The following is a 24,044-nucleotide window of genomic DNA, read 5'->3' as shown; positions in this document are numbered from 1 at the left end:
GCTGTGGGAGCATGAAGGGGAAAGCAGGCTTTTTCTGTTCAGGGACAAATGTCTGGGATCCAAACAGAAGCAGCATTATTTGTGTATTGCTGAATGGAAGTGTGTATTTGTGTAAAACCTGCATATTGATATGAATTCAGCAAAGTCAGCTTTCCTAGGGAGAGGTAAAACTGCTACAGGTACCAGGTGTACACTTTGAATTGCCTGACAGTTATCTCTAAACTTAGAGAATGCACTTATTTAGATGTTTAACTGTCTATTTCTTGTGACTTCAGATCAAAGATCTTGTACCTGTGGAATGCACTGAGACTCAAAACTTCCCATGGCATTTCAAAACACACTGAGGGATGCAGATCGATATTCATCAGCAAGCACCACAGTATTTATCACAGCCTGAAAGAAATTGAAATGCTCTGCCAGAAAGGGCTGTCTCTGAAATCAAAATCAGAAAGCAAAAATTTGTATGAAAGACTGTATCTTTAAACCTCATCATCTACTTAGAAAATGCATTTCTAAGAAGATATCAGAAACTAGATTCTTTTGAGCCAAATGCTTTTGACACATTTTCAACACAATAGATGAGCTAAAACTTTGGGAATCAAAAGTTACGCTAGAAAGGAAATCAGTGACTGAAAACAGTGTTATTTATAGCATTAAAAGCTGTGCTTTTGTTTACAGGGAAGGAATGGAGACAAGGATGACTACCTTCTTTACTGCTCCACACTTTCTTTATTGTCAGTAATACAGTCTTTGGTGTGGGTTCACATCAGATATCAACAGTGGATCATACATTTTTCCCAGTCTGTTTCTGGGTCCTTTATGATGTTATGGTTAGCTGACAGTTTAAGTCCTTTTCCAGATCATAACAGCATGATCCTCCTTTCGCCAGCACTCCTCTGATCCCACCGTAGGGTGGTTCTGAAAGTAAGCTCAAGCTGCAGTAAAACTAACTCAGCAAGAAAAATCACAGATCTGATCACCCACCTCTGGGAACAGGTTACATCTGCCACTGCATGGCAACAGGTGGGTTTATAGCCTCCACCTGGCCGACATGACGAGGAAACAACTGCAAGCAGTTCTGCCTTAAATCAGCTTAAATTGTGGAAATATATCATTAATTATGCTTTACAGCAAAAAATTAAGGACAGTTTAATGTATTAGTGTTTGGGGGGATTAAACCAATATACAAGTTATGATTCTAACAGAAAATTGAATGAAAGGAATTGTAGGGGGACTAACCTGAAAAAAAAAATTACCAAAGTTACTTCATAATCTTAAAAATGGAAATCGGTCTAGTTAAGATTTCTCTTCTGGAGAATGCTGATTTTATACTTTCATTTTATAAACATCATACAGAAAAACAGTAAAATAATGAACTGTTACAGTGAAACTGGGCCATAAACCTTGGGAGTCTGAATGTTTTTTTTTTTTTTTAATGATAAATTGAAAAATATTTCATTTTCTTAATAGGCTTAATTGGTAATATTCCACTGCAACCCAAGTTCACACACCACTTTCAGGAGTTTCAGTTCAAATTATTCTCTCTTTTCTAGATGGTAGTTTTGTATAAACCAGAATTGCTGATTATAAATCTCCTACAGCAAATTGAAAAAAAGAGATTAAAAAAGAATGGAGAGTAATTTATATGGGACATCTGACTCATAGGAAGGAAATTAGTCCTGATCAGATAAAAATTCAAAGAATGAAGAATTTGCTTACTTTTACTCAGTCTGATTTATGGGTCTTTAGCCTTATTATAATTTTGTATTGATTACAAAGCCTTTGCATAGGTTAATGATAAAGGCTAAAAGTTGCTCAAAAGTGAAAAGGAGTGAAAAGATGGATTTCTTCATTTAAAACAGACATTATTGACAATGCTGATTCTAGCACCCTGGGGCACTAATGACCAAGACTTATAATGAATGTGAATTTAGAAGGTATTGCATGAGAGAGCAACAGGAATAGACCTAATGAAGGTTACTGTGCTTCTGTCTAATTCAGATGGAATATACACTTATGCTTTAGTCTCTGTATGCAAAATGAAACCAAGCCTGTTAGACATCTAATATTTTGCTATATGCTAAAAATTACTTACAAGTAAAACAGTACGCATTAACTATTTCAACAAATAATGTTATCTCCTTCTGATTTTTAAGAATGCAAAATAAATGGAAAAGTTTTGCTTTGTGACAACATTTGTTTGTGTTATATTAAGTCATAAAAGCTTTGTTTTCCAAATGGAAATACTGAGTTCATCCATGTATAATGTGGAACAAATGCTACTGTCAACTTTAAAAGAAAACTTTTAAATTCTAGACTAGAGACTTAATGTCTGCTGCTCTTGAGTTAAAATGACTTGCCAGACTTATATGTTAAGATCCTTGGTTACACTCTATTTCTCACATATAAAGGCTTCTTAAAATATGTGCAGTTAAACATAATATGTTGGATTAATTTCCTAATATATCATTAACCATGCAGAATTCTCTCACTAATGCTATTAGGCAGACTTCTTAATTACTTTCTGCCAATAACAATAATACTATTCCTTTGTTTGTAGGTGACATTTCTCGCATCTTGATATTCCCCGTGCATTTTTAATTGCTATTTGTGTTAATTTGTGTATTATTACAACGATCATTTGAATATATGAAGTCAAAAAAGGAGGATTTGAGATCTAGTTATTTCCTCCAAACAAATGCCATTTACCTATTTCAGAAAGTTTCTTCATAACAGCATCTATGGTTAGTGCATTAGACAGAAAGCAAAAACTTACAACAGCTCAGTACACTGTGTTTCAAAGAGGTCTTACCTGCCGCATGTTATGGCATACTATGTAATATGAACAGTGACTTCATTTTCCTTGGAGAAACTGGTGGAAATTCTGTCACGTAAGGATAGAGTGGATAAAGCACAAGAAAGTTACTCTGAGAGATAAAAAAATGTTATGGTGGCTTGATTATGACCACCCTTCCTTCACATACAGACTCAAAAATCTCAGTCACTGATGATGTCACTTTGTAGAGGCAAGCTAAATGTAAATTTGCAGTTGGCTTGTCTCTTGAGTGAACATCATCTTTCTGTTCCACATCACCCTGTGGCATGTAGTTCAGGTTCAGTCCTTTGGTACTCATCCTCAAGGTCCTGCCTCAGGTCTGATACAGGTTTCCTGAGGTACTTAGCTGTGAAACCTACACAATTGCATTTCACTGAAAGAAATGACTGGCAAAATGCAGAGGTGAGATGCATGAGGACATTAAGAATTGGCTGCTAGGATTTATATCATAGTATAGAACCTTCCTATGATACTAAGCAATTCTCCAAATTTAAGTGATTTTACTAGCTATGTCTATGCTGTCAGGTAACTTAGCTTGTGAGTTGTCTGCTGGTTTCAGTTCCCATTACCCACATTGCGTTCGCATTACTTCACTCCATGGCTCAGCATTAAGGAAAACCGCGTATGTCCCTCCAAAACAAACCTCAAGTTCTGTGGGTAATTAATTCCAAGAACTGCTTCCAAAAGGCAACACAAACCAGACAGCTGAAGACTCGGATTTCTCGGCCCTACAAAGTCCTTCAACAGCAGGCTTTTCTTTTTCGAAACACTTTCCCATGCCTGGTTGTCACATCCCAGAGCCTGCAATGTGCTGCTTCAGTTTCATGTTTTAAAAACCACCTGGTAGGTTGCAACCCAGCCCTCTTTTCTTTTTTTTTTTTTTTCCCAGACGTTTCGAACTAAAAGCAAACAAACAAAATGGTGAGAGGTTCTTTAAGAAAGCAGACCACTGTGTGTGGCTTAAAAAAGATGCAGGCCATTGTACTATGTAGTGGAGATTTGTTTAGCACTTTCTTCTAGGTGTTGCTATCACTAAGCACGGTAGACAGAAGCACTCATCACCACTTTGCATGAAGGATCTCCTTCTGCATTTAGCTGCATTCTGTATTTAGCTGCAATGACTCTGTACTGTAACAGTAAACACTTTGCCAGAGCTATATGATTTGGTGTTCAGTTTTGTACTTCCACCAAAGATATAAAGCGTAATGACAGGGAATATGTTGAAAAATACTCCCTGGTCACTCAGTGGTGAGCCTGTTAATGTGACTATAGGATTTATCTGCCCAGATTCAGACTAAATATCTACATCTGGATATTCCATCTTCTTCTACATTTATTTCTCTACGTTCATTATGATGGGAGCTGCAGTAAGTAAGTTTGATGCAGGGCAGTATTCGCTTGTCTAAACAGAAGTGCCAAAAGACACTGGAGATGCTCTAAGATGTCCAAGAAATCCTTAAAGGTTTTTATAAACATGAGTCTTCTTGGTTTTGTTGTTTTGGGTTTTTTTTTTTGATAAGGCAACTGTATGCCAAGTGAAATACCTCCTCCCCTGCACCTACAATATCCGTAGATAGCTATGTTTAACCAACTGAACCCTAGCTGTAGATATAAACCATAAAGATATGAAAAACTAAGTGGAATTAATGACGCCTTACATATCATCTGTTATTATCTTCTTAAGCTCACCATTTAAGCATCGGCATAATGCCATAATCAGCAAAGCCTGTTTTCTGTGCTATTTCATTAATTTCATTGGTAGGGCAACAGCTATACATATGTTTGTGTAACAATAGATTCCATAATGCTAAAACATTCATTCTAAATGAATAATGTTGAGTCTTCTCTTCTTTTCTCATGAACCTTGTAGAAGATTTTGCTTCAGTGGAAGAGAAGCTTGAAATATTAAGAATTCAGCTGAGTAAACTGATTTATGATTCAGATACTGCAAAACACTGTGCAATGCCAGATAATTTATTTTTGTTTAAAATTAAAGTCTAAAAATCCCCAAAGCTTCATTGGAAAAATGGTTGAAAGTTTTGACATTCTTCAGCCTCTGTGGAACAGCTGTTAATTTCTCCTTCATTAAACAAAAACTAAACAGAATAGAGCAGATAGATTTTTCACTAGGCTGATTCCTGACTTAATTCTCAGCAGAAAATCTCTTATATCACTGTTCACAACTTCAAAAATTATGTAGTCAAAGAATTCTAAGGCAGTCTAAGTTCTTTCCCTCTGTATTACTTGTAGTGAAATCCAGTGGGGTTTTTCTCTTTGCTTGTTTGCTCATGACTAATGCGGAATTGTGAAACATTCAAAACTTACAGAATCGCTGAATCACTGAATTGTTGGAGTTGGAAGTGACCTCTGACATCATCCATTCCAACCCCACTGCTCTTTTCCATTTCACTTACTGTGCAATGGAGAGGGCAAATGTTGCATTACATCACAAAAACACACAGATTTCCTGAAGAGGGCAAGTACATACACTGCCACACGTGTACTGTAAGAAGGGTATAAGTTCAAGCACAGTATAGCATATGATTTCCTTTTACCAAGAAAGAAGACATAGAGTCATAGAGTAGAACCATAGAATAGTTAGGGTTGGAAAAGACCTTAAGATCACCTACTTCCAACCCCCCTGCCATAGGCAGGGACACCTCACACTAAAACATCTCACCCAAAGCTTCATCCAACCTGGCCTTGAACACTGCCAGGGATGGAGCACTCACAGCCTCCCTGGGCAACCCATTCCAGTGCTTCACCACCCTAACAGGAAAGAATTTCTTCCTTATAGCCAATCTAAACTTCCCCTGTTTAAGTTTTAACCCATTGCCCCTTGTCCTGTCACTACAGTTCCTAATGAGGAGTCCCTCCCCAGCATCCCTATAGGCCCCCTTCAGGTACTGGAAGGCTGCCATGAGGTCTCCACGCAGCCTTCTCTTCTCCAGGCTGAACAGCCCCAACTTCCTCAGCCTATCTTCATACGGGAGTTGCTCCAGTCCCCTGAGCATCCTCGTGGCCCTCCTCTGGACTTGTTCCAACAGTTCCATGCCCTTTTTATGTTGAGGACACCAGAACTGCACACAATACTCCAGGTGAGGTCTCACAAGAACAGACTAGAGGGGCAGGATCACCTCCTTTGACCTGCTGGTCACACTGCTCTTGATGAAGTACAGGATACAGTTGGCTTTCTGGGCTGTGAGCGCACGCCAAAGCTGGCTCATGTTCATTTTCTCATCGACCAGCACCCCCAAGTCCTTCTCTGCAGGGCTGCTCTGAATCTCTTCTCTGCCCAACCTGTAGCTGTGCCTGGGATTGCTCCGACCCAGGTGTAGGACCATGCACTTGGCATGGTTAAACTTCATAAGGTTGGCATCAGCCCACCTCACAAGTGTGTCAAGGTCCCTCTGGATGGCATCCCTTCCCTCCAGCGTATCAACCGAACCACACAGCTTGGTGTCATCAGCAAACTTGCTGAGGGCACACTCAATCCCACTGTCCATGTCACCAACAAAGATGTTAAACAAGACCGGTCCCAGCACCGATCCTTGAAGGACACCACCTGTTACTGGTCTCCAGCCAGACATTGAGCCATTGACCACAACTATTTGCATACAGCCATCCAGCCAGTTCTTTATCCACTGAGTGATCCAACGATCAAATTGATATCTCTCCAATTTAGAGACAAGGATGTCATGTGGGACAATGTCAAATGCTTTGCACAAGTCCAGGTAGATGACATCAGCTGCTGTACCCCTGTCCAGTTCTGTAGCCCCGTCATAGAAGGCCACCAACTTGGTCAGGCAGGATTTCCCCTTAGTGAAGCCATGCTGGCTGTCACCAAGCACCATGTTGTTTTTCATGTGCCTTAGAGGCATGCCTTCCAGGAGAATCTGCTCCAAGATTTTGCCAGGCACAGACTGACTGGCCTGTAACACCCTGGGTCTCCCATTTTCCCCTTCTTAAAAATGGGGATTATATTTCCCTTTTTCCAGTCGTCGGGAACTTCACCTGACTGCCATGATTTTTCAAATACGATGGCCAGTGGCTTAGCAACTTCATTCGCCAGCTTCTTCGGGACCCGCGGATGGATTCATCAGGTCCCATGGACTTGTGTACAATCAGGTTCTTAAGATGGTCTCAAACCAGATCCTCTCCTACAGTGGGCCCAAGGTCTTCATTCTCACAGTCTCTGCATCTACCTTTCAAGACCTGGGTGATGTGGTCACAGCCTTTGCCAGTGAAGACCAAGGCAAAGAAGTTATTCAGAACTTCAGCCTTCTCCAAATCCTGTGTAGCTAATTCACCCAATAGCTTCCAGAGGGGGCCTACATTGTCCCTAGTCTTTTATTCACTACATACCTATAGAATCCCTTCCTGTTATCCTTAACATCCCTAGCCAAGTTTAATTTTAACTGGGCCTTAGCTTTCTTAACCTGGTCCCTAGCTTCCCAGGCAACATCCCTGTATTCTTCCCAGGCCACCTGTCCTTGCTTTCACCTTTTATAAATCTCTTTTTTCATTTGAATTTTCCTCAGCAGCTCCTTATCCATCCAAGGAGGTCTCCTGGCCTTCCTGATGCACTTCCATCTAGTTGGGATGCAACACTCCTGAGCTTGGAGCAGGTGATCCTTGAATAGCAACCAAAAGTCTTGGGGCCCCCTGCCCTCTAGGGATATATCCCATGGAACCTACTAAGCAGGTTCCTGAAGAGGCCAAAGTCTGCTCTCTTGATGTCCAGGGCAGTGAGCTTGCTGCACGCTCTTCTCACTCTCCTGAGGATCTCAAATACGACCGTCTCGTGATCACTGCATCCAAGGCTGCCCTGGAGCGTCACATTTCCAATGAGCCCTTCCCTGTTGGTGAGCACGAGGTCAAGCATGGCACCTCTCCTTGTCGGCTCCCCTGGTACTTGCAGAAGGAAGTTGTCTTCCACACAATCGAGGAACCTCCTGGATTGCTTGTCCTGGGCCGTACTGTCACTCCAACAGATGTCAGGGTGGTTGAAGTCCCCCAGGCGAACAAGTGCCTGTGAGTGTGAGGCTTTTCCTATCTGTCTGTAGAGTGCTTCATCCACGGAGTCCTCTTGATCAGGTGGTCTGTAACAGATCCCCACAGTAATGTCTCCCACAGCTGTTTTCCCTTTAACACTGACCACAAACTCTCTGTTAACTGCTCACCTGCCCCCAGACAGAGTTCCATACTCTCCAGCCTATCCCTAACATAAAGGGCAACTCCCCCTCCCCGCCTGCCGGGCCTGTCTTTTCTAAAAAGCCTGTAACCTTCCATCCCAACACTCCAGTCATAGGAGCCATCCCACCATGTTTCTGTGATGCCCGTTATATTATACCCCTGTAGATGTGCACACATCTCTAATTCCTCTTGTTTGTTCCCCATGCTACGGGTGTTTGTATAGCGGCATCTGAGCCAAGCTCCAAATGAAGCCGATTCATTGGCTAGAGCTGCTGAAATATAGGTGCTGGCAACTGACTGGGCGTGTTGGGATGGAATGATGCCCCCATCCTCCAACACATCTAGTTTAGTGCACCCTTGACCAGTCTGGTAACCCTCCTACCAAAACCACTCTTCCCCTTCTTTACCAGAGCAGCTCCACCAGCCCCCCAGTAGACCTGGCTTACAAACTTGGGTCCTGTGTTCAAGACACCCAAACCCCTGACTATGACACCACCCTTTTAACCATTTATTAACCTGGCCAATCCTCGTAGCTTTTTTAAGGTCATCCCCTGTATCCTAGAGAATTAACGAAAAGACTATCTGAGCTCCAGAGCCCCTAACCACCTCTCCCAGGGCTCTGTAGTCCTTCTTTATGTTCCCCAGGCTACTACTACCTATATCCCTAGCACCCACGCGGATCACTAGAAGTGGGTAATAGTCCGTGGGACTTACTAGAGCAGGCAGCCTCTCTACAACATCCCTGATTTGTGCACCAGGTAGGCAATACACCTCCCTTGAGACCAGGTCAGGCCAACAGATGAGTGCTTCTGTCTATTTCAAAGTAGAGTCCCCTACTACTACAACCCGCCGCTTTTTCCTGGCAACACCAGTGAGATCTTCTTTACCAGTGCACCAGCCGGCTGTTTCTGGTGCGAGTGCGTTTCCTCATCAGCCCCCTTCAGGACAGCAAAGCGGTTCTGCGTGGGGACAACAGATTTAGGAGGAAGCCCCTTGCTTTTAATTGTCCTTTTCCTCCTCTTTTTGTTGTTTTTTTTGTTTTGGGGTGGTTTGGGTTTGGGTTTTTTTGGGGTTTTTTTTTTTTTTTTTTTTTTGTTACTATTTCCCAGCTTCCCGGGCTGGTGGCCTCCTTCTTTCCTTCATGAGCTGGAGGGGAAGCTTGAGGCCCCTGCACAGTTTGGGCCTGGAGCAAGCAGCCCCGCTTCCTCTCAGCTACCCTGACATCTTGCAGCCCGCTAATAGCATTCCGCAGCTCAGCCACCTGCTGCAGGAGGGCCTCCACCAGGGAGCACCGAGTGCAGCCCTGCCCGTCGTGCTCCTTTCCCTCACCAGACCAGTGCAGGCACCCTCTACACTCCGAGCTCTGCACTGCAGCCTCCCCTCTCATCGGCTCTGTCTGGGTGCCTACGCTGGCCACCGCCGGGGCAGCCAGAGCAGAGCTCCCAGAGCGGGCCCTGGCCATATGACGGGTGCTCACCACCCCGCTCGCCTGCCCCCCACAAACTGCCTCGACCCCCTTTGCTCGCCGCGCTCCCTGGGGCAGGGTTATAACCACTCAGGGCTGGTGCTGCTGCTCCTGGTTCCGCCCCCGTCAGCCGAGCTGCCGGCTCCTGGGCAAGTCTTGTCGAGGACTTGAGGCTCCCTCCGTGGCTCTGACCGCTCTGAGTCGAGGCTCCTGGACGCTGGTCTGCCCCCCGGTCCGGTGTTCAAGGCGTCCTCTCTCAAGCTACTCACCTCAGCAACTGACATATTCTCCACCCTTTATTGACGCTTCTTGCCAACATCACATGAACTTCACATGGAAGAGTATTTGAAGAATAATATTTTGTGATTATGTTAAAGACTGATGTCTTAAACACACTGGCTGGGGAATGATCTGACATATACTGGATATTTTTTTTCTCATGTATAACTACTGTTTCGCTAAAGGAATACATATATTATTTAAAGTAGGAAATGCAAGTTTCCACAGCAACTACTACATATAAACTGAAATATGTCCAAGGTGTTTATATACAGCTCATGATCTAGTTAATATAACTATGTTTTGAAATATTTTTCATGACATTCTGTAGTTAGGAATAAAACCTGGGAAAAAAAACCGGGAAAAAAACCCAAACAAAAACCAAACAAACAGCATACCACCAAACAATTAAAGGGATGAGACATCTATTGGAAGCCTTAAAATTTCCAGATGGTAAAAGATCGGCTAATTAAAAAAAAAAAAAAAAAAAAAAAAAAGTTTGGTAAATAACATTTTAATTTAGGGAATGAAAATGCAAAGTAAAGTTTTTTGGGGTTTTTTTTCTCTCTTTTTTTTTTTTTTTGTTAAAATCAACTCATGATTTTTGTCTTAAGTCAACTGCATTAAGTCATTATTGTGAATTAGAGGAGTCAAACTAATATTATGTCTTCCTTCATACTACAATAATATGTTGATACTAGGCAGTGTTGGTATTTTCTTGACACAGTGAGGAGATTGTCCTAGCTCTTGCTAGCTGCAAAATCCTGAACTCATTGCTCTGTTGTTACTGTCCCTTCATTCCTCTAAACCATTATGCTACTCTTCTTTTTGCATTTTCTTACAAATTCTTCAGTTTACTTTATCAGTTGCATCCAAATTTGTTTTTTGCTTCCCCAAAATATTGTTGCTTCTTAATGACATCTATGAATTCACGGCCAATATGCCTACATGTCAGCCTTTTCCAGTTATCTTATTATTGTAAATTACATTTCCAAGTTAACATTTAAACATTCATGTACAACACATCATGGTTTTGGTCTATTCATCTGACCTTTACATATTTCGTTAACATCTCATACAGCTTCTTCTTGATCTTTCTTATGAATTTTGGGACAGAACTTCAACTAGTTATTTGTGCTTTTATTCACAGCTCATGTGTAATAAAATCCCCCAAATTAGCTTGCACTTAATGATTAAAATAATTACATGCCCTTCTAAGAAGAATTTTGCATACAGCTTCAGATGAGTGTTGTCTTGCAGAAGCTGTATTTGAATCTTCCAAAACAATGTAAGAATGATGCACATCAATAAATCCAGTTCTTCCTTCTTTCTGAGTCTTTGACAGTGTTTGTATCCAGTGGGATTCCCACAGCAGCTCATTTGCCAGCTTCATTTCCCTTGAAGACCCATGTTAGTCCTGATATATGTTACTCAGCAGATAGAATATAATTCAGCAAGGTGCTTGAGGCTAGACTGCAGTTACACAAACACCTTCTGGTTTTGTTTCAAACTAGTCCATTATCAGATAATGTTCAATTTCAAATGTTTAAGATGTTTAAAGTTAAAGCAAGGCACTTGGTAGGCAAGCATATACTACTCAAGAGTCATAGCCCATTTTATTGATATGTTTAAAATCTCCGTAGAAAAGCTCCATGCCAAATAAAAATCTTCCATGACTTTAGGTTTGACTCATCAAATGCAACTTAAAGGCTCTTGCTGAATATTGGAAGGTAATTGTACTGTTGCTGTAGCTATTCTGGAGAACATAACAGGTCAGCTCTCAAGGCTGCCAGTACCATTACCTATCACAAGATTCATATATCTTTAGAAGATCTTAAAAAGCATTAAAAATATTTTGCTGCTATTATATTACAATGAGATGCTGTAATGTTTGTCACAATGTCTGGTGACATTCTTTTACTGATTAGTTTTTTCTAAACCAGAGGAGGACAATATTTTAAATTGCATCCACTAACTACATTTCACATCTGGGGGACAGGTAATGTGAAACTTGGCAGCTTTGCTTTATGCAAGCATTATATTTTGATTTTAATACATATATATATATAAAGATAGATATATATTTTGGATTGTAACTCACAAGCAATTTATCTTCTGCTGCAATTCTTGTTTTTCTTCAGAAAAAAAACCCTCTGAATCGCATCTGAAACTTCTGAGTTTTACCATTTTCCATCAAAATATATTTCATATGATTTTGATACTAAGGTAAACATTTATCAGAGACAATTTAAAATAACTGGGAAACTTACGTGTCTTTCCTGTAACACAACTCCAGCTTGTAGCATGTGAGGAAACTAAAACCAAAATAGTTTGCTTTTTCTTTGGTCTATTCTGCTTCAAATATTTGGGTAGCTCTCATTGCAAGTTCGCTGTGAACTACAAAATTAATTTAGAAGAAAAGATAACTTCCATTACTGACTATGATATGTGAAATGTGACATATATGTATATCCTGACACAAAATGGACAAGAGAACCTAATTATTTAAATAGGAAGTACAATGTAGGTGTAGGAATTAAATTTATAGTTAATACTATATTTTATAATAAGTGATATCCTGGGTGTTTACAATGTTTAAGGCCTTATCTTTCACTGCTGTGACAGTGCATCTCTAAATACACTGGGAACAATCTACCCCGTTACACCTATAGCAATTAGTGAACTGCGTTGTTGATTAGGGGATAGTTGAATTTTTCACTGTCTGTTGAAATTAGTCTTTTTAAATACTGAAACTCCTCACTTATGCTCTGAAAAACTGACCCAAACAATTTTTTTTTTTTTTTTTGTCGTTGTTCTACTTAACAAAACTTCCCTGAAAAAAAATCTTGCTAAACCTTCTTTGGTGATCTACAAAACATTCATTCAGGGCAGTGCTGAGTGACAGATCTTTTTCTAGACAGGTTACCGAACATGCATGAGAAGGAGAAGTTGTATTTCCTCGTTCTCAACATCTATTACCATTCTTCCTCCTTGTATGTACATTTGAATTGTACTTTTAGAGTTAATTTTCACCAGTTCCAGGCAGCCAAGATCACTGGATCGATAAATCCACAAAAAAAAATAGCAGTATATTCTGCTAAGTACAGCAGCCACTAAGACAAATTCATCGTAGAATGTTTTTCAGACATGTTTGGCTTCAGCTAACTCTTCCCTTAATGCATTTTTTCAGTGCTACAGGAAGAGGATTTGAGTACATACAGCAAGTTCACAAAGAGCAGCTTTCAAGCTGCTTTTAGAGAAAAGAATATTTCTAACACAAGCACCAAAAAAGTTGTTCCTTTTAAAAACGAGGTTTCTCTGTAGCTTCTGTTAAGCTAGCTTAAAAGAGGACTAAACTACTTATACTTCATCACAGTCTTTTTGAATACTACTACTAATAAAAATTCACTAGTATATTCATCTTTCATAATGATACAGAGGAAAGAAGTACCTAAACAATGAATAATAATGCAGAATCTCAGACTGTAAAATCAATATGTCAGCTCAGCAGAGCTTCTATTAATGCTGCTGTTCCAACAGTAGAGTTTACCATCTGAATTATATATGTATTGACCTAATTACATAAATATTGACTTTGCTTTATGTGAAGCCTTTTTCAGTCTCAGTGTAATTACAATGTCAATATTTGTTGCATGTAATAACACTGAATTTAGGCTTGTTAATTTTGATTGATAGTGGCATGCCAGAAGCTGTTGTATGGGATAAGACAGTTAGTCTAAAAGTATGCACAGCAAATACAAGCAGCTGACAATGCTACCAAATCTGAATTGTCTCCAAGACCTTCTGTCTTCAATTGTTTAAGCAAGCAGGGGAAACATAATGTGTGATTACAGCCTTCTTCCGTACAAAACGCTGTTTTGAGATGACAAAATATTTACCCTGGTCCAAAAAAAGACAAATATTCAGCAGGGAACTCAGTAAATGAGTTCCTGCTTAAAGTCAGCTTTACAATTTTGCCTAACAGTGTTGTAAAGTCTCTTTAAATTGTGCTGAAATGAAGAGTTTACACAGCAACAAGTATACTTCACTGCGTACCTTCCACCAGGTGTATGCTATTTTGCAATAATATTGGGACCCAGACGCAAAAAGATTCACATTAAATTGTTCCACTTTTCCTTCAAATCCAAGAAAGATATGAGCAGTAGACTTCTAGGTACTACTGGGACTTGCAAAACTATTCACTTCAGTCTGCAAATATTTGTTGAGATTTATTTCTACAAGAACAACTTTGTTCAGAGCTGGCAGACTGCTGAACTACTTTCAACGCTTCTAGATGCAATTATAAAGGATTTTGAATTTGGCAGTAACATGAGAATTACAAACCAAACTGTGACAGTCTGTGTGCTGAGGATATTTAAATTTGTTCTAGCTATAACATGTTGCCAGTAGTGACACAGCATGCATCATACTGTATTTTCTTATTTGTCTCAGCAGGGATGCCAGACAAGATGAACCTCAGTGACGTAAAGCAAATCCATCAAACCAAAGATGGCAGCACTTTAGACACAACTGGAGCAGGATGTACAACAACGGCTGATTATATGACATTTATGCTGATTAGTTTGGTAACACTATTTCTCAGTCTTTGGTAACTGTTTAGCTCTGTCTTGATATATGTGTCTCATTGTCATCTATTTATCCCCACTCACAGGCCTGGAATAAGAGACCTGGTGGATACAGAAATTTTCATGATAGCTTATATAATATCAGCCTTCTGATCTTAGGCCTGAACATGAACAAATTTGTGTAATATTTTTCCTGTGGTCTTTTTTTTAACACCTGTATAGTCACACAAAATCACGTTTCCTTTCCAAATATTTTATGTTAAAAATAGGTTGACTACGATAATCTTAAAAACAATTTATAAAAAAGAGATCAGGGAAACATGGAGTCATAGAGGGGCCACTGGAGATCATCTAGACCAACCTTGTGCTCAGGGCAGAGTCAACTAGAGCAAGCTGCCTAAGGCCAAGTGCAGTTGGTATGTGAATGTCCCCAAGGATGGAGACTGTGTAGCCTCTCTGGGCAAACTGTTCCACTCATCACAAAAGGACTTGGAACATTTATCACAAAAAAAAGTTTTTTGTTACACTGAAATGTTATCTATCATATTTCAGTTTGTGTTCATTGCCTCTTGTCCTGTCACTGGGCGCGACTGAGAAGAGTTTGGCTGCATCTTCTTTACTCCCCTTACCAGTAATTTATACACTTGATAAGATCCCCCCTGTATCTTCCTTTCTGTAAGCCAAACAGTCCCAGCTATCTCACCATCTTGTATAAGACTTATTCCCATCCCTTTGCATCATCATGGCCCTTTGCAGGACTCTGTACAATATGTCCATGTCTCTCTTTTCCTTGGGACCCTGGACATAGGCACAGCACTCTAGATATGGTCTCACTAGTGTTGAGCAGAGGGGGGACAATCACGTCCTTTGACTTGCTGGCAGCGCTTTTCCTAATTCACCCTAGGAAGATGTTTGTCATCTTTGCTGCCAAGGCACATTTTTAGGTCATGTTCAACTTGGCATCCATCAGGACCCCCAGGCCATTCTCAGCAAAGCTGCTTTCCAACCAGCATGCATCAGCATGCACTGGTGTATGCGGTTATTCCTCCCCAGGTGGAGGATTTGGTGTTTCTTGAACTTCATGAGGTTTCTATCAAGCCATTTCATCAGTCAGGGTCCCTTTGAATGGCAGAACAACTCTCTGGTGTATCACCTACTCCTCCCATTTTTGTATCTTTTGTGAGAACTTGTTGAGAGTGCACTCTATTGCATTGTCAAGGAAGTTAATGAAGAAATCAGGAAGTATCAACCCCTGGGGTAAACCAAGAATAACTGGTCTTGATGTGGAGTTTGTACTGCTATTCAAAACCCTACATATAACTGATAGCAACCACTTCAGTAATTGATCAGCACTTGAGTTTTGTATTTAAAGTCCTGTGTTTTGGGATGTGATCCCTGTAAAATAGAAAATGTTGAATTTGCCTTTCTGTTTTTTTTTTCCAAAAAGGAAAAAAATCAGCAGTGTAATCTCAGCTAATTTTAGTAGGAATGACATTTCATAGTTCAGAAAAAGCCTGCATATTAGATGCTGTATATGTATACACAGATATATATATAACTATATTTTATCTAGAGATAACAGAAATGTTAGGATTCAGTGTTGGATTAAGGTATCTTAATCTGCATGTCCACATACGGATATTCATATACATGCTATATAACTATTACGTATGTGCTTTATGTCTCTAAGCTGTCACTGCAGGCAACGAAAATACAGGGTAACATTCAACTGCTGAAATACCAGCAACCAAGTGCCAGTTAAGATGCTGCAAAGAAAATACAGCTACTGCTCTGAATGGCCTCAGGTCTTTGTGCGGGCAAGTGGCCAGAGCCCTTTGTCAACACATTTGTCAATGAAGCCCAGTAGATTATTCAGCTCATAGACACCTAAGAAAGCGACTCATTTGCCTGAAACAGTGTCTGGTGCACCTGAGATTTCTTGGAGTATCCAAGACATCCTGATGAGACTGACATATATGATGCAGGATGTATTGGAAATTCCAGAGGCTTCCTTAAAGGGGAGCTATCTAGAGCCACAGCTGTAGGCTAAGTGAGATATCCTTGTGTATCTCAAAAAGATTGAGACATGTATATGTGGGTCCATGAAGCATAAAGCCAAGTGTCCATCAATAATATAGGGAGCTTAGATACCTAGTTGAAGCGGTGACACACATGAATGCAAATCTGAATCACAACATGAATCCTAGCTGAAGTTGTTATGCTTATAAGATGAGGCAAGCTAGTGTTCCACAGTACTAATAGTACATTATATATAACTGTTAAAATATTTGATTATCCTGCCATGACTAATTACTATGTCATCTTAACCAAAAAGTATTTAAGAATATCTTGTAGATATTTCTCCTTTAGAGTCCTTTAAAAGAGAAAAAAAATAATTGTTAAGTATTATGTGCCATCATATTATACCTAGAACTCTTCCTGGATTGTAAAAAAGTGAATTTTATATGAGACATATAAAGAAACATATGTAAATATTTTTATTCCCAAATGCATGCATGAGTCAGTAGTCCACGCAGTACAACATACAGGTAAATAGATACAAAATTTAGTAAGCTAAAGCAATTCCATGCCTAGATAAACATTGTTAATACACATGTGCACCAGTGTGTTCATTTTACTTAACCTCCTTTTTCTTTTGTGGGTTTTGTAAACCTGTCCTTCAAATTCACTTGTTGTCTCAGCATACCAAATTATGACATCTGTAATTCAGGGAAAAAAAACTCTGATTTCACTCTTTTCCTTTTTCATGCCAGCTGAAACCAATAGTTGATCTAGTCTGGCAACATTATTTTTGAACAATGATCACTATTAGTCACTTCAAGGAAAATAGAACAAAACTTTGAATAAGAGATTCAGAAATGAAGAAAATCTACCAATACTTATTGCATAGAATTTTATTCATATCTTGAAGCACTGGTTTTCCATTCCTTACTTTTGTGTGTTGCTCAAGACCTTATTGATAGGAGCAAGTAGACAAAGAGATAATAGTTTATTCTATAGTGCTTTGGAAACACAAGTCCCATTTTCAAATAATGACAGTAATTAGGTCCTAAGGCCTTTTTGGTATATGTTAGGTACTAGTCTGTTATCTCACAGTTTTATCCTGGCCTGTTCCCCTTATCTTCTACATTGCACAGGGGGTGGGATCAATTGCCCAACTCAAGCTCATCTACACCAAAGCATGTAGAATGGGCAAGAAACAGGAGGAGCTAGAAGCCACTGTACAGCAGGAAAACTATGACATAGTTGCCATCAGGGAAACATGGTAGGATGACTCGCACAACTGGAGTGCTGCAATAGATGGCTGAAAAGTCTTCAGAAGGGATAGGCAAGGAAGGAGAGGTAGTGGGGTAGCCCTATATATTAGGAAAATATTTTGATTGTCTAAAGCTTAATGATCGGTGATGATCGGGTTGAGTTTTTATGAGTAAGAATCAGTGGGATGTCCAACAAGGTAGATATAGAATCATAGAATGGTTTAGATTGGAAGGAACCTTAAAAATCATCTAACTCCAACCCCCTTGCCATGGGCAAGGACACTTTTCGCTGTACCAGGTTTCACAGAGCTCCATCCAACCTGGCCTTGAACATTTCCAGGGATGGGGCATCCACAGCTTTCCTGGGCATCCTGTCTAGAGTCTCAGTACCCTCACAGTAAAGGACTTCTTCCTAATATCTAGTCTAAATCTACCCTCTTACCATTTTAAACCTTTCTCCATCATCCTATCCCTACATGCCCTTGTAAAAAGTCCCTCTCCAGATTTCTTGTAGGTCCCCTTTGGCTGCTGGAATGCTGCTAGAAAGTCTTCCTGGAACCTTGTCTTCTCCAGGCTGAACAACTCCATCTGTCTCAGACTGTCTTCATAAGAGAGCTGCTCCAGCGCTCTTAACTTCTTTGTGGCCCTCCTCTGGACTCCATCTTCTATATGGGCCTCAGAGCTGAACCCAGTACTGCAAGTGGGGTCTGAGAGCAGAGTAGTGAGAGTCTTGGTGGGAGTCTGTTATAGACCACCCAGCCAGGATGAAGAAGCAGACAATAAGTAGCTGGGAAAAGTCTTGAAATCATAGGCCTGTTTCTCATGGGGGACTTCAACTTACCAAATGTTTGCTGGAAGTACTATACAGCAGAGAAAAAACAGTGTAGGAGGTTCCTGACGCAGCTGCTGAGTTAGCCAACTAGGGAAGGGACCTCACTGGACCTGCTGTGTGCAAATGGAGTAGATATGGCAGTTAGGGACATGGCATAGTGGTGGACTTGTCAGTTAACATTGGACTTGATCTAAAAGGTCTTTTCTAACCTAAATTATTCTATAATTCTTTAGTGTTCATTTTTTTTTTATTTTCTTTACATGTACCTGTATGTTTAAATGTACTTGTACCTCCTAGGGAAAAAGTACAGAAGTACTTTTTCTCATAACTAATGTCCTAGGATTTTAAATAAATATTTCAAGGTGCCAGCCTTCCTAACTGTAGCTGGTAAAAAAGAACAAAAAGCAATTATTTTCTTCAGAAGGCAATATAATTGTTCCTTTCATGACTAATAGAAGATGAAGCATAGCTATACCAATGTAATGTGCTTTTTTTCTGTAGATGGACAGGCAGATAGACACACATTTATTTCTCTGTCTGCATTTTCATAAGTTTATTAAGATAATATTCTTGTTCATATTATAGCATGGTTTGGTTTAGATTAACCTATCAAAGATTTGAGTTTAACCTTAATATTTCCATAGCATGTTCTCAGGAGCCTGAATTATAAGAAGTGGTTGAAACTCTGCTTAGGTTATTTTTGTTGAGTTCTTAACATACTTGATATACTTGTGTAAACATTAATCTTATTCAGCAAACTATGCTTTTTGCTATGTGCTCTGAGTCACCACTGATTATAATAGGAATAAAAAAAAGTGTTCCTAACTACATTAGACTACTAAAACCCAGATTCTCCTCCTGCAAATCTCAGCAAGTTATTATTAAAGTTCTAACTCCTGGTGAATGCATGAACAAAAATTATGGCTTCACAGATTTTGACAGACAAAATTTGCATGTCTGGCAGTTGGAAACTTTATCTTTTTATTTTGGAACCTGTAAATGTGAAATTCGAGACACTATACCTGCTATTCTGTGAACTCTTATCAGCTCACACTGAAGAGGAATAACATGCTAAGCTTCTGTGACTGGGAAGACTCAGTTGATGCATCTCATCACCTGCTGTGCATGCCTAATTTAGGTGTCACAACTAAGTCTCTCCAGGTTTCTGAGGAAGTCTAAATCAATTGTTAGTCTCTTGAATTTAAGTCACATGGAGGTTTTTCTCAGTGGCAGTTTCTGATTTTCCTGCTTCTCTGTGTCGCTCTTTCTCCCATTTGTGCTGGTATGAGAGTTTACAGGACCATGCAGTGAAAGTGGCTGAGTTATTTCTGAAACAAAGGATCTCCTTGAACCAGTTCACCTTGCACCTCCACAGGTAACAGCACTGATACAACAGACAGGGTGGCCTTAGTGCTCATGGCAGTTTAATTACACATTTACAGCAAATGGACACAATGTTATGTACAACAAAACATCTTAATATCATAAACACATAATGTAAAAAATTATTTTCAGAGTTGCATGTTCTTCAAGGATTCATAGTTCAGCACATAAAGCAAGATAAGGACATTCAAAAAAATAATCATAATAAAGTCTGATTTTATTCACTCACATGCCACACATGAAAGATCTCTTGCCAATGGACAATAACCTACTGTATATCTTACCTCAAGCCATTTCCCTTTCTTTGTCCCTTATAGCTATGTCTGTAAGGGGTTGGTATTTGTCGTGGTTTAAACCCAACCACAAACCTCGTTCACTCACTCCCCCCCTTTCTTGCCCTCCCCCTGCTCCTGGAGGGACGTAGAGGAGAATCAAAAAGAATGCAACTTCCACAGGTTGAGATAAGAACAGTTTAGTAACTAAGGTATAACACAAATCACTACTGCTACCACCAATAATAATAATGATAAAGGAAATAACAAGAGGAAAGAATACAACACCTCAGCACCAGCTGACTGATAACTCGCCCCACTCCCCCCAGCCGAGCACCGACCGATACCTCCTCCAACCCTGCAGTGAACTAGCCCTTCCAGGTAACTCCCCGTTACCTCCTGGGCATGCTGTGCTGTGGTATGGAATACCTCTTTGGCTAGTTTGGGTCAGGTGTCCTGTCTCTGCTTCCTCCCAGTCTCCCCTCCTCCCTGGCAGAGCATGAGGCTCAGAAAGTCCTTGGGCAGACCAAACATTTGAGCAGCAACTAAAAACATTGGCATTATCAGCACTGTTCCCAGGCCAAAAAATCAAAACACAGCACTGCACCAGCTACTAAGAAGGAGAAAAATGACTGCTACTGCTTAACCCTGGACAGTATTGTATAGTAGGAGAATGTGCTTTCTTGTTTACTTTCGGTTTACTTTATTTCAAGATACATAGCTACCATCTTTGTGCTGGCTGTTAAAAATATTTTTCATGTCTGTTCACATTCCTGCTTTTTGGCAGACAGAGGTGTTTGTGAAATTCTTGTCTTTTACCTTTTCATTTTTTAAAGATCAGAGGTTTATCAAATAAAACAAAATATAGGACACCAGGCCTTTGGAAAGGTTAAAAGCAATATGATCCTGAAGAATAATTGTTGCTTGTCATGTGTATCTTTACTAAACTATAAAAAATCCTGCATTTGTAATTCCAGAGCATTGGTAAGCCTGGTAACTAGTGCATGAACCGTGTTCTTCTTTTAGGCATTTTGATACTGCTGAATTCTATGGACATAACTGCAAGCATAGCTTGATTTTGTATTCTCTACAAGGAAAACTGAAGTGATACATTTAATACAGTAAGATTGTTCTCAGAGAAGCATCACAACATTACAGGTAATAGCAACTTGTGTTTCTCTGCTCTACACTGGTTACATGTATAATATGACAAATAAAAAATTAATATATCAAATTAAAAAAACTATATTGTGAAGCCTTACCTGTATGATTCCAAGGAAAAAAATCATGTCTCTTCCTATGAAATATATAACTTGATTATAAAAGTTTCAGCATATTAATAACCTAAGCAGCAATGGTAAGAGGAAACTACTTGTGTTCAAATATGTAAGTAGACTTGCACACTAATACCTTATTAAAACAAGTATTATGAAATACTGTCTTAATTTCTTTGATTTTAATCTTTCGCCCTGAAAATCCTGTTTCTCTCTAACACTTCAGAAAATCACTAAGACCAAGGACAACAGTTGACAATGGAATTTCCATAAGGAATGTGAAGGTATACTCTTGACACATTTCTAAATTGTATCATATGTTAGTTATGGTGTTCTATGAATAAAAACCAAACAAGATCAGCTTTATGGAAGACTGTAAGTATCCATGCAATTTCAGATCCTAGGAAACACCACAAATGCAGTGAACAAATAAAATAAACAATATAAAGCAAAACTACCTTATACCTATTTGTTTCTTCAGGCAGAAGGGCAAAGTAGTCTCAACTTATCCATCTAGAACTTAAACCCTCAGTGACTGCCCCTTTTCTGCATTCAGGACTAGTCTAGTCGCTGAAATATAGGGGCTAGTTTTACACTTAGAGCTTTCTTTGAAAATATCTCAGTGAGAGTATGAGAGTAGTAATACAAATAAATGGTAATACATAAGCCATGTAGTTGCTATTGCTTTTTCATAGCTTGATGCTCAGCCTTCCCCTGGCTTTAAACTGGTAGCTTCAGAATGCAGAAAAGGGATTACATTGGGTCATCATCATCGGAGGTCCTTCAAAAGGAGGAATATGATGCTGATGGTTTATTCTTCCCCTCCTCAGGTTTCACTTTATGCCATTTTTATGTTTGCTAACACTCTGCTCTTCCTTCATCTGTTGCTTCAGATTACATGTGAATTTACTATATATGGTTCTATTTACATATGATAGATACTACCTCTTGGTTCTCTTTGTTGCCACTGAAGCCAGTTTTTCCCCACTCTAGCTCTGCCTTTCTTCAGTTTAGCATGGGTCAGTAGTTTATAGCCATAGAGTCCACAGGCCAGCCTCATGCCTTGTTTTCTAGTGTGTACTAGTATACTATGAAGAACAGCAACTTTGATTTCTGACGTTTGCCAAACCTCAGATTATTCATGCTTTCTTGACCGTGACCTCCTTAAAGTCCTGCTTAAGTAAAGTCTTTTATGTGACTTATTGCTATCTATCAGCGAAATGCTCACTGGGCAACTAGACAGTACAAATGAGTTTTCCATACTCCTGGGTGGGGTTTTTAGCCACACTTGCCTACAAGTTTAACAAAGTGAACTATAAACTGAATCTAGACCTGTTTGCTTGGAATCAGTTTCTGTGAGGATTAATAGTTCTATAAACAACATGAGTGCTAAAATAATTTCCCCCTATTTCACTACTAAATTTCATCCCCATCACAGTTTCCTAAGCATCTCTCATGGTTTAAGCCCAGCCGGTAACTCAGAACCACGCAGCCACTAGCTCCCTCCCCTTCTTCCTCCACCTGCTCCTAGAGGGATAGGAAAGAGCATAGAAAGCATGTAAATCCCACTGGTTGAGATAAGAAAAGTCCGGTAACTAAGGTATAACACAAAATTACTACTGCTACCACCAATAATAATAATGGTAAGAGAAATAACAAGGGAAGAGAATACAATTGCTCACCACCTGCCAACCAATGCCCAGCCTGACCCGAGTGCAATCTAGCCCTTCTGGGTAACTGATCGCAGTTTTTATACTGGTCATGACATGCTGTGGTATGGAATACCCCTTTGGCTAGTTCAGATCAGATGTCCTGTCTGATGTTCCTTCTGGCTTCCCGTGTTCCTCCTCATTGGCAGAGCATTAGACTGAAAAAGTCCTTGATCAGAATAAACATTACTGTGCAACAACTAAAAACATAGGTGTTATCAACGTTGTTCTCAGACTAAAGTCGAAAACACAGTTCTGCACCACCTACTAAGAATGAGAAAAATGACTGCTGCAGCTGAACCCAGGACAGTACCCTTCTTGACTACTTTTGCATTTCTTTTTCACATTGTTTGGACATTAAACCTCATATATGACAGCTTTTGGTGTAAAAATCACAGTTCAATAGTAACATAAATGTTTTCTGATAAGTTTTTCCTAGATGTGTTTTCTCCTTCCAGCAATGAGGGCTGCCACACATACAGAGATAAAACACATCTAATTACAGGGATTTACCGCATTAAGAATGAAGCTTTTTTCAGACCCGACATGCATGACAGCATGAGGTCAAATGCTAACAACCCTATCAATAAAGAGCAAGAAAAAGAATTACAGATTATTTTGTTCTCTTTCACTCCAAATTTTAAAATTATGATGAAGATTAAAAAAGTTTTGAAAATAAACATACTTTATTGAGAAAAATTGTGTTGTAACTCTACAGAATATTTAATTTTTTGGCAAAATTTGAGGGTGAAAACAAGGGTCCTACAATAACAAAGCCATAGAAGGTATTTGTGACAAAGCTGTAAATCACACAAAAGCAATCTACTTTACATTTCTAGAGAATTACTGCAGTTTGAGAGTTTAGAATCTCATAAACATATTTTCTAATTTGATTTAGATAGTGTAATAATGAAGAAAATAGACCATGTCAAAT

The 24,044-nt window shown here is 39.6% G+C and overlaps 1 protein-coding gene across 1 annotated transcript in view; it reads left to right on the top strand.

Annotated features, from left to right (window-relative positions):
- Nucleotides 1-15,184, top strand: part of GPC5 (glypican 5) — a 654,600-nt gene extending 639,416 nt beyond the window's left edge. Inside the window, exons 8-9 of the mRNA XM_065678069.1 lie at nucleotides 14,229-14,362; nucleotides 15,119-15,184. Of these exons, the coding sequence (XP_065534141.1) occupies nucleotides 14,229-14,362; nucleotides 15,119-15,184 (200 nt within the window). The remainder of the gene's footprint in view (nucleotides 1-14,228; nucleotides 14,363-15,118) is intronic.
- Nucleotides 15,185-24,044: the final 8,860 nt, after the last annotated feature.

This window comes from Lathamus discolor, chromosome 4 (assembly GCF_037157495.1).
Source record: "Lathamus discolor isolate bLatDis1 chromosome 4, bLatDis1.hap1, whole genome shotgun sequence".
Lineage (NCBI taxonomy): Eukaryota > Metazoa > Chordata > Aves > Psittaciformes > Psittacidae > Lathamus > Lathamus discolor.
This window is presented reverse-complemented; position numbering and strand designations above follow the sequence as displayed.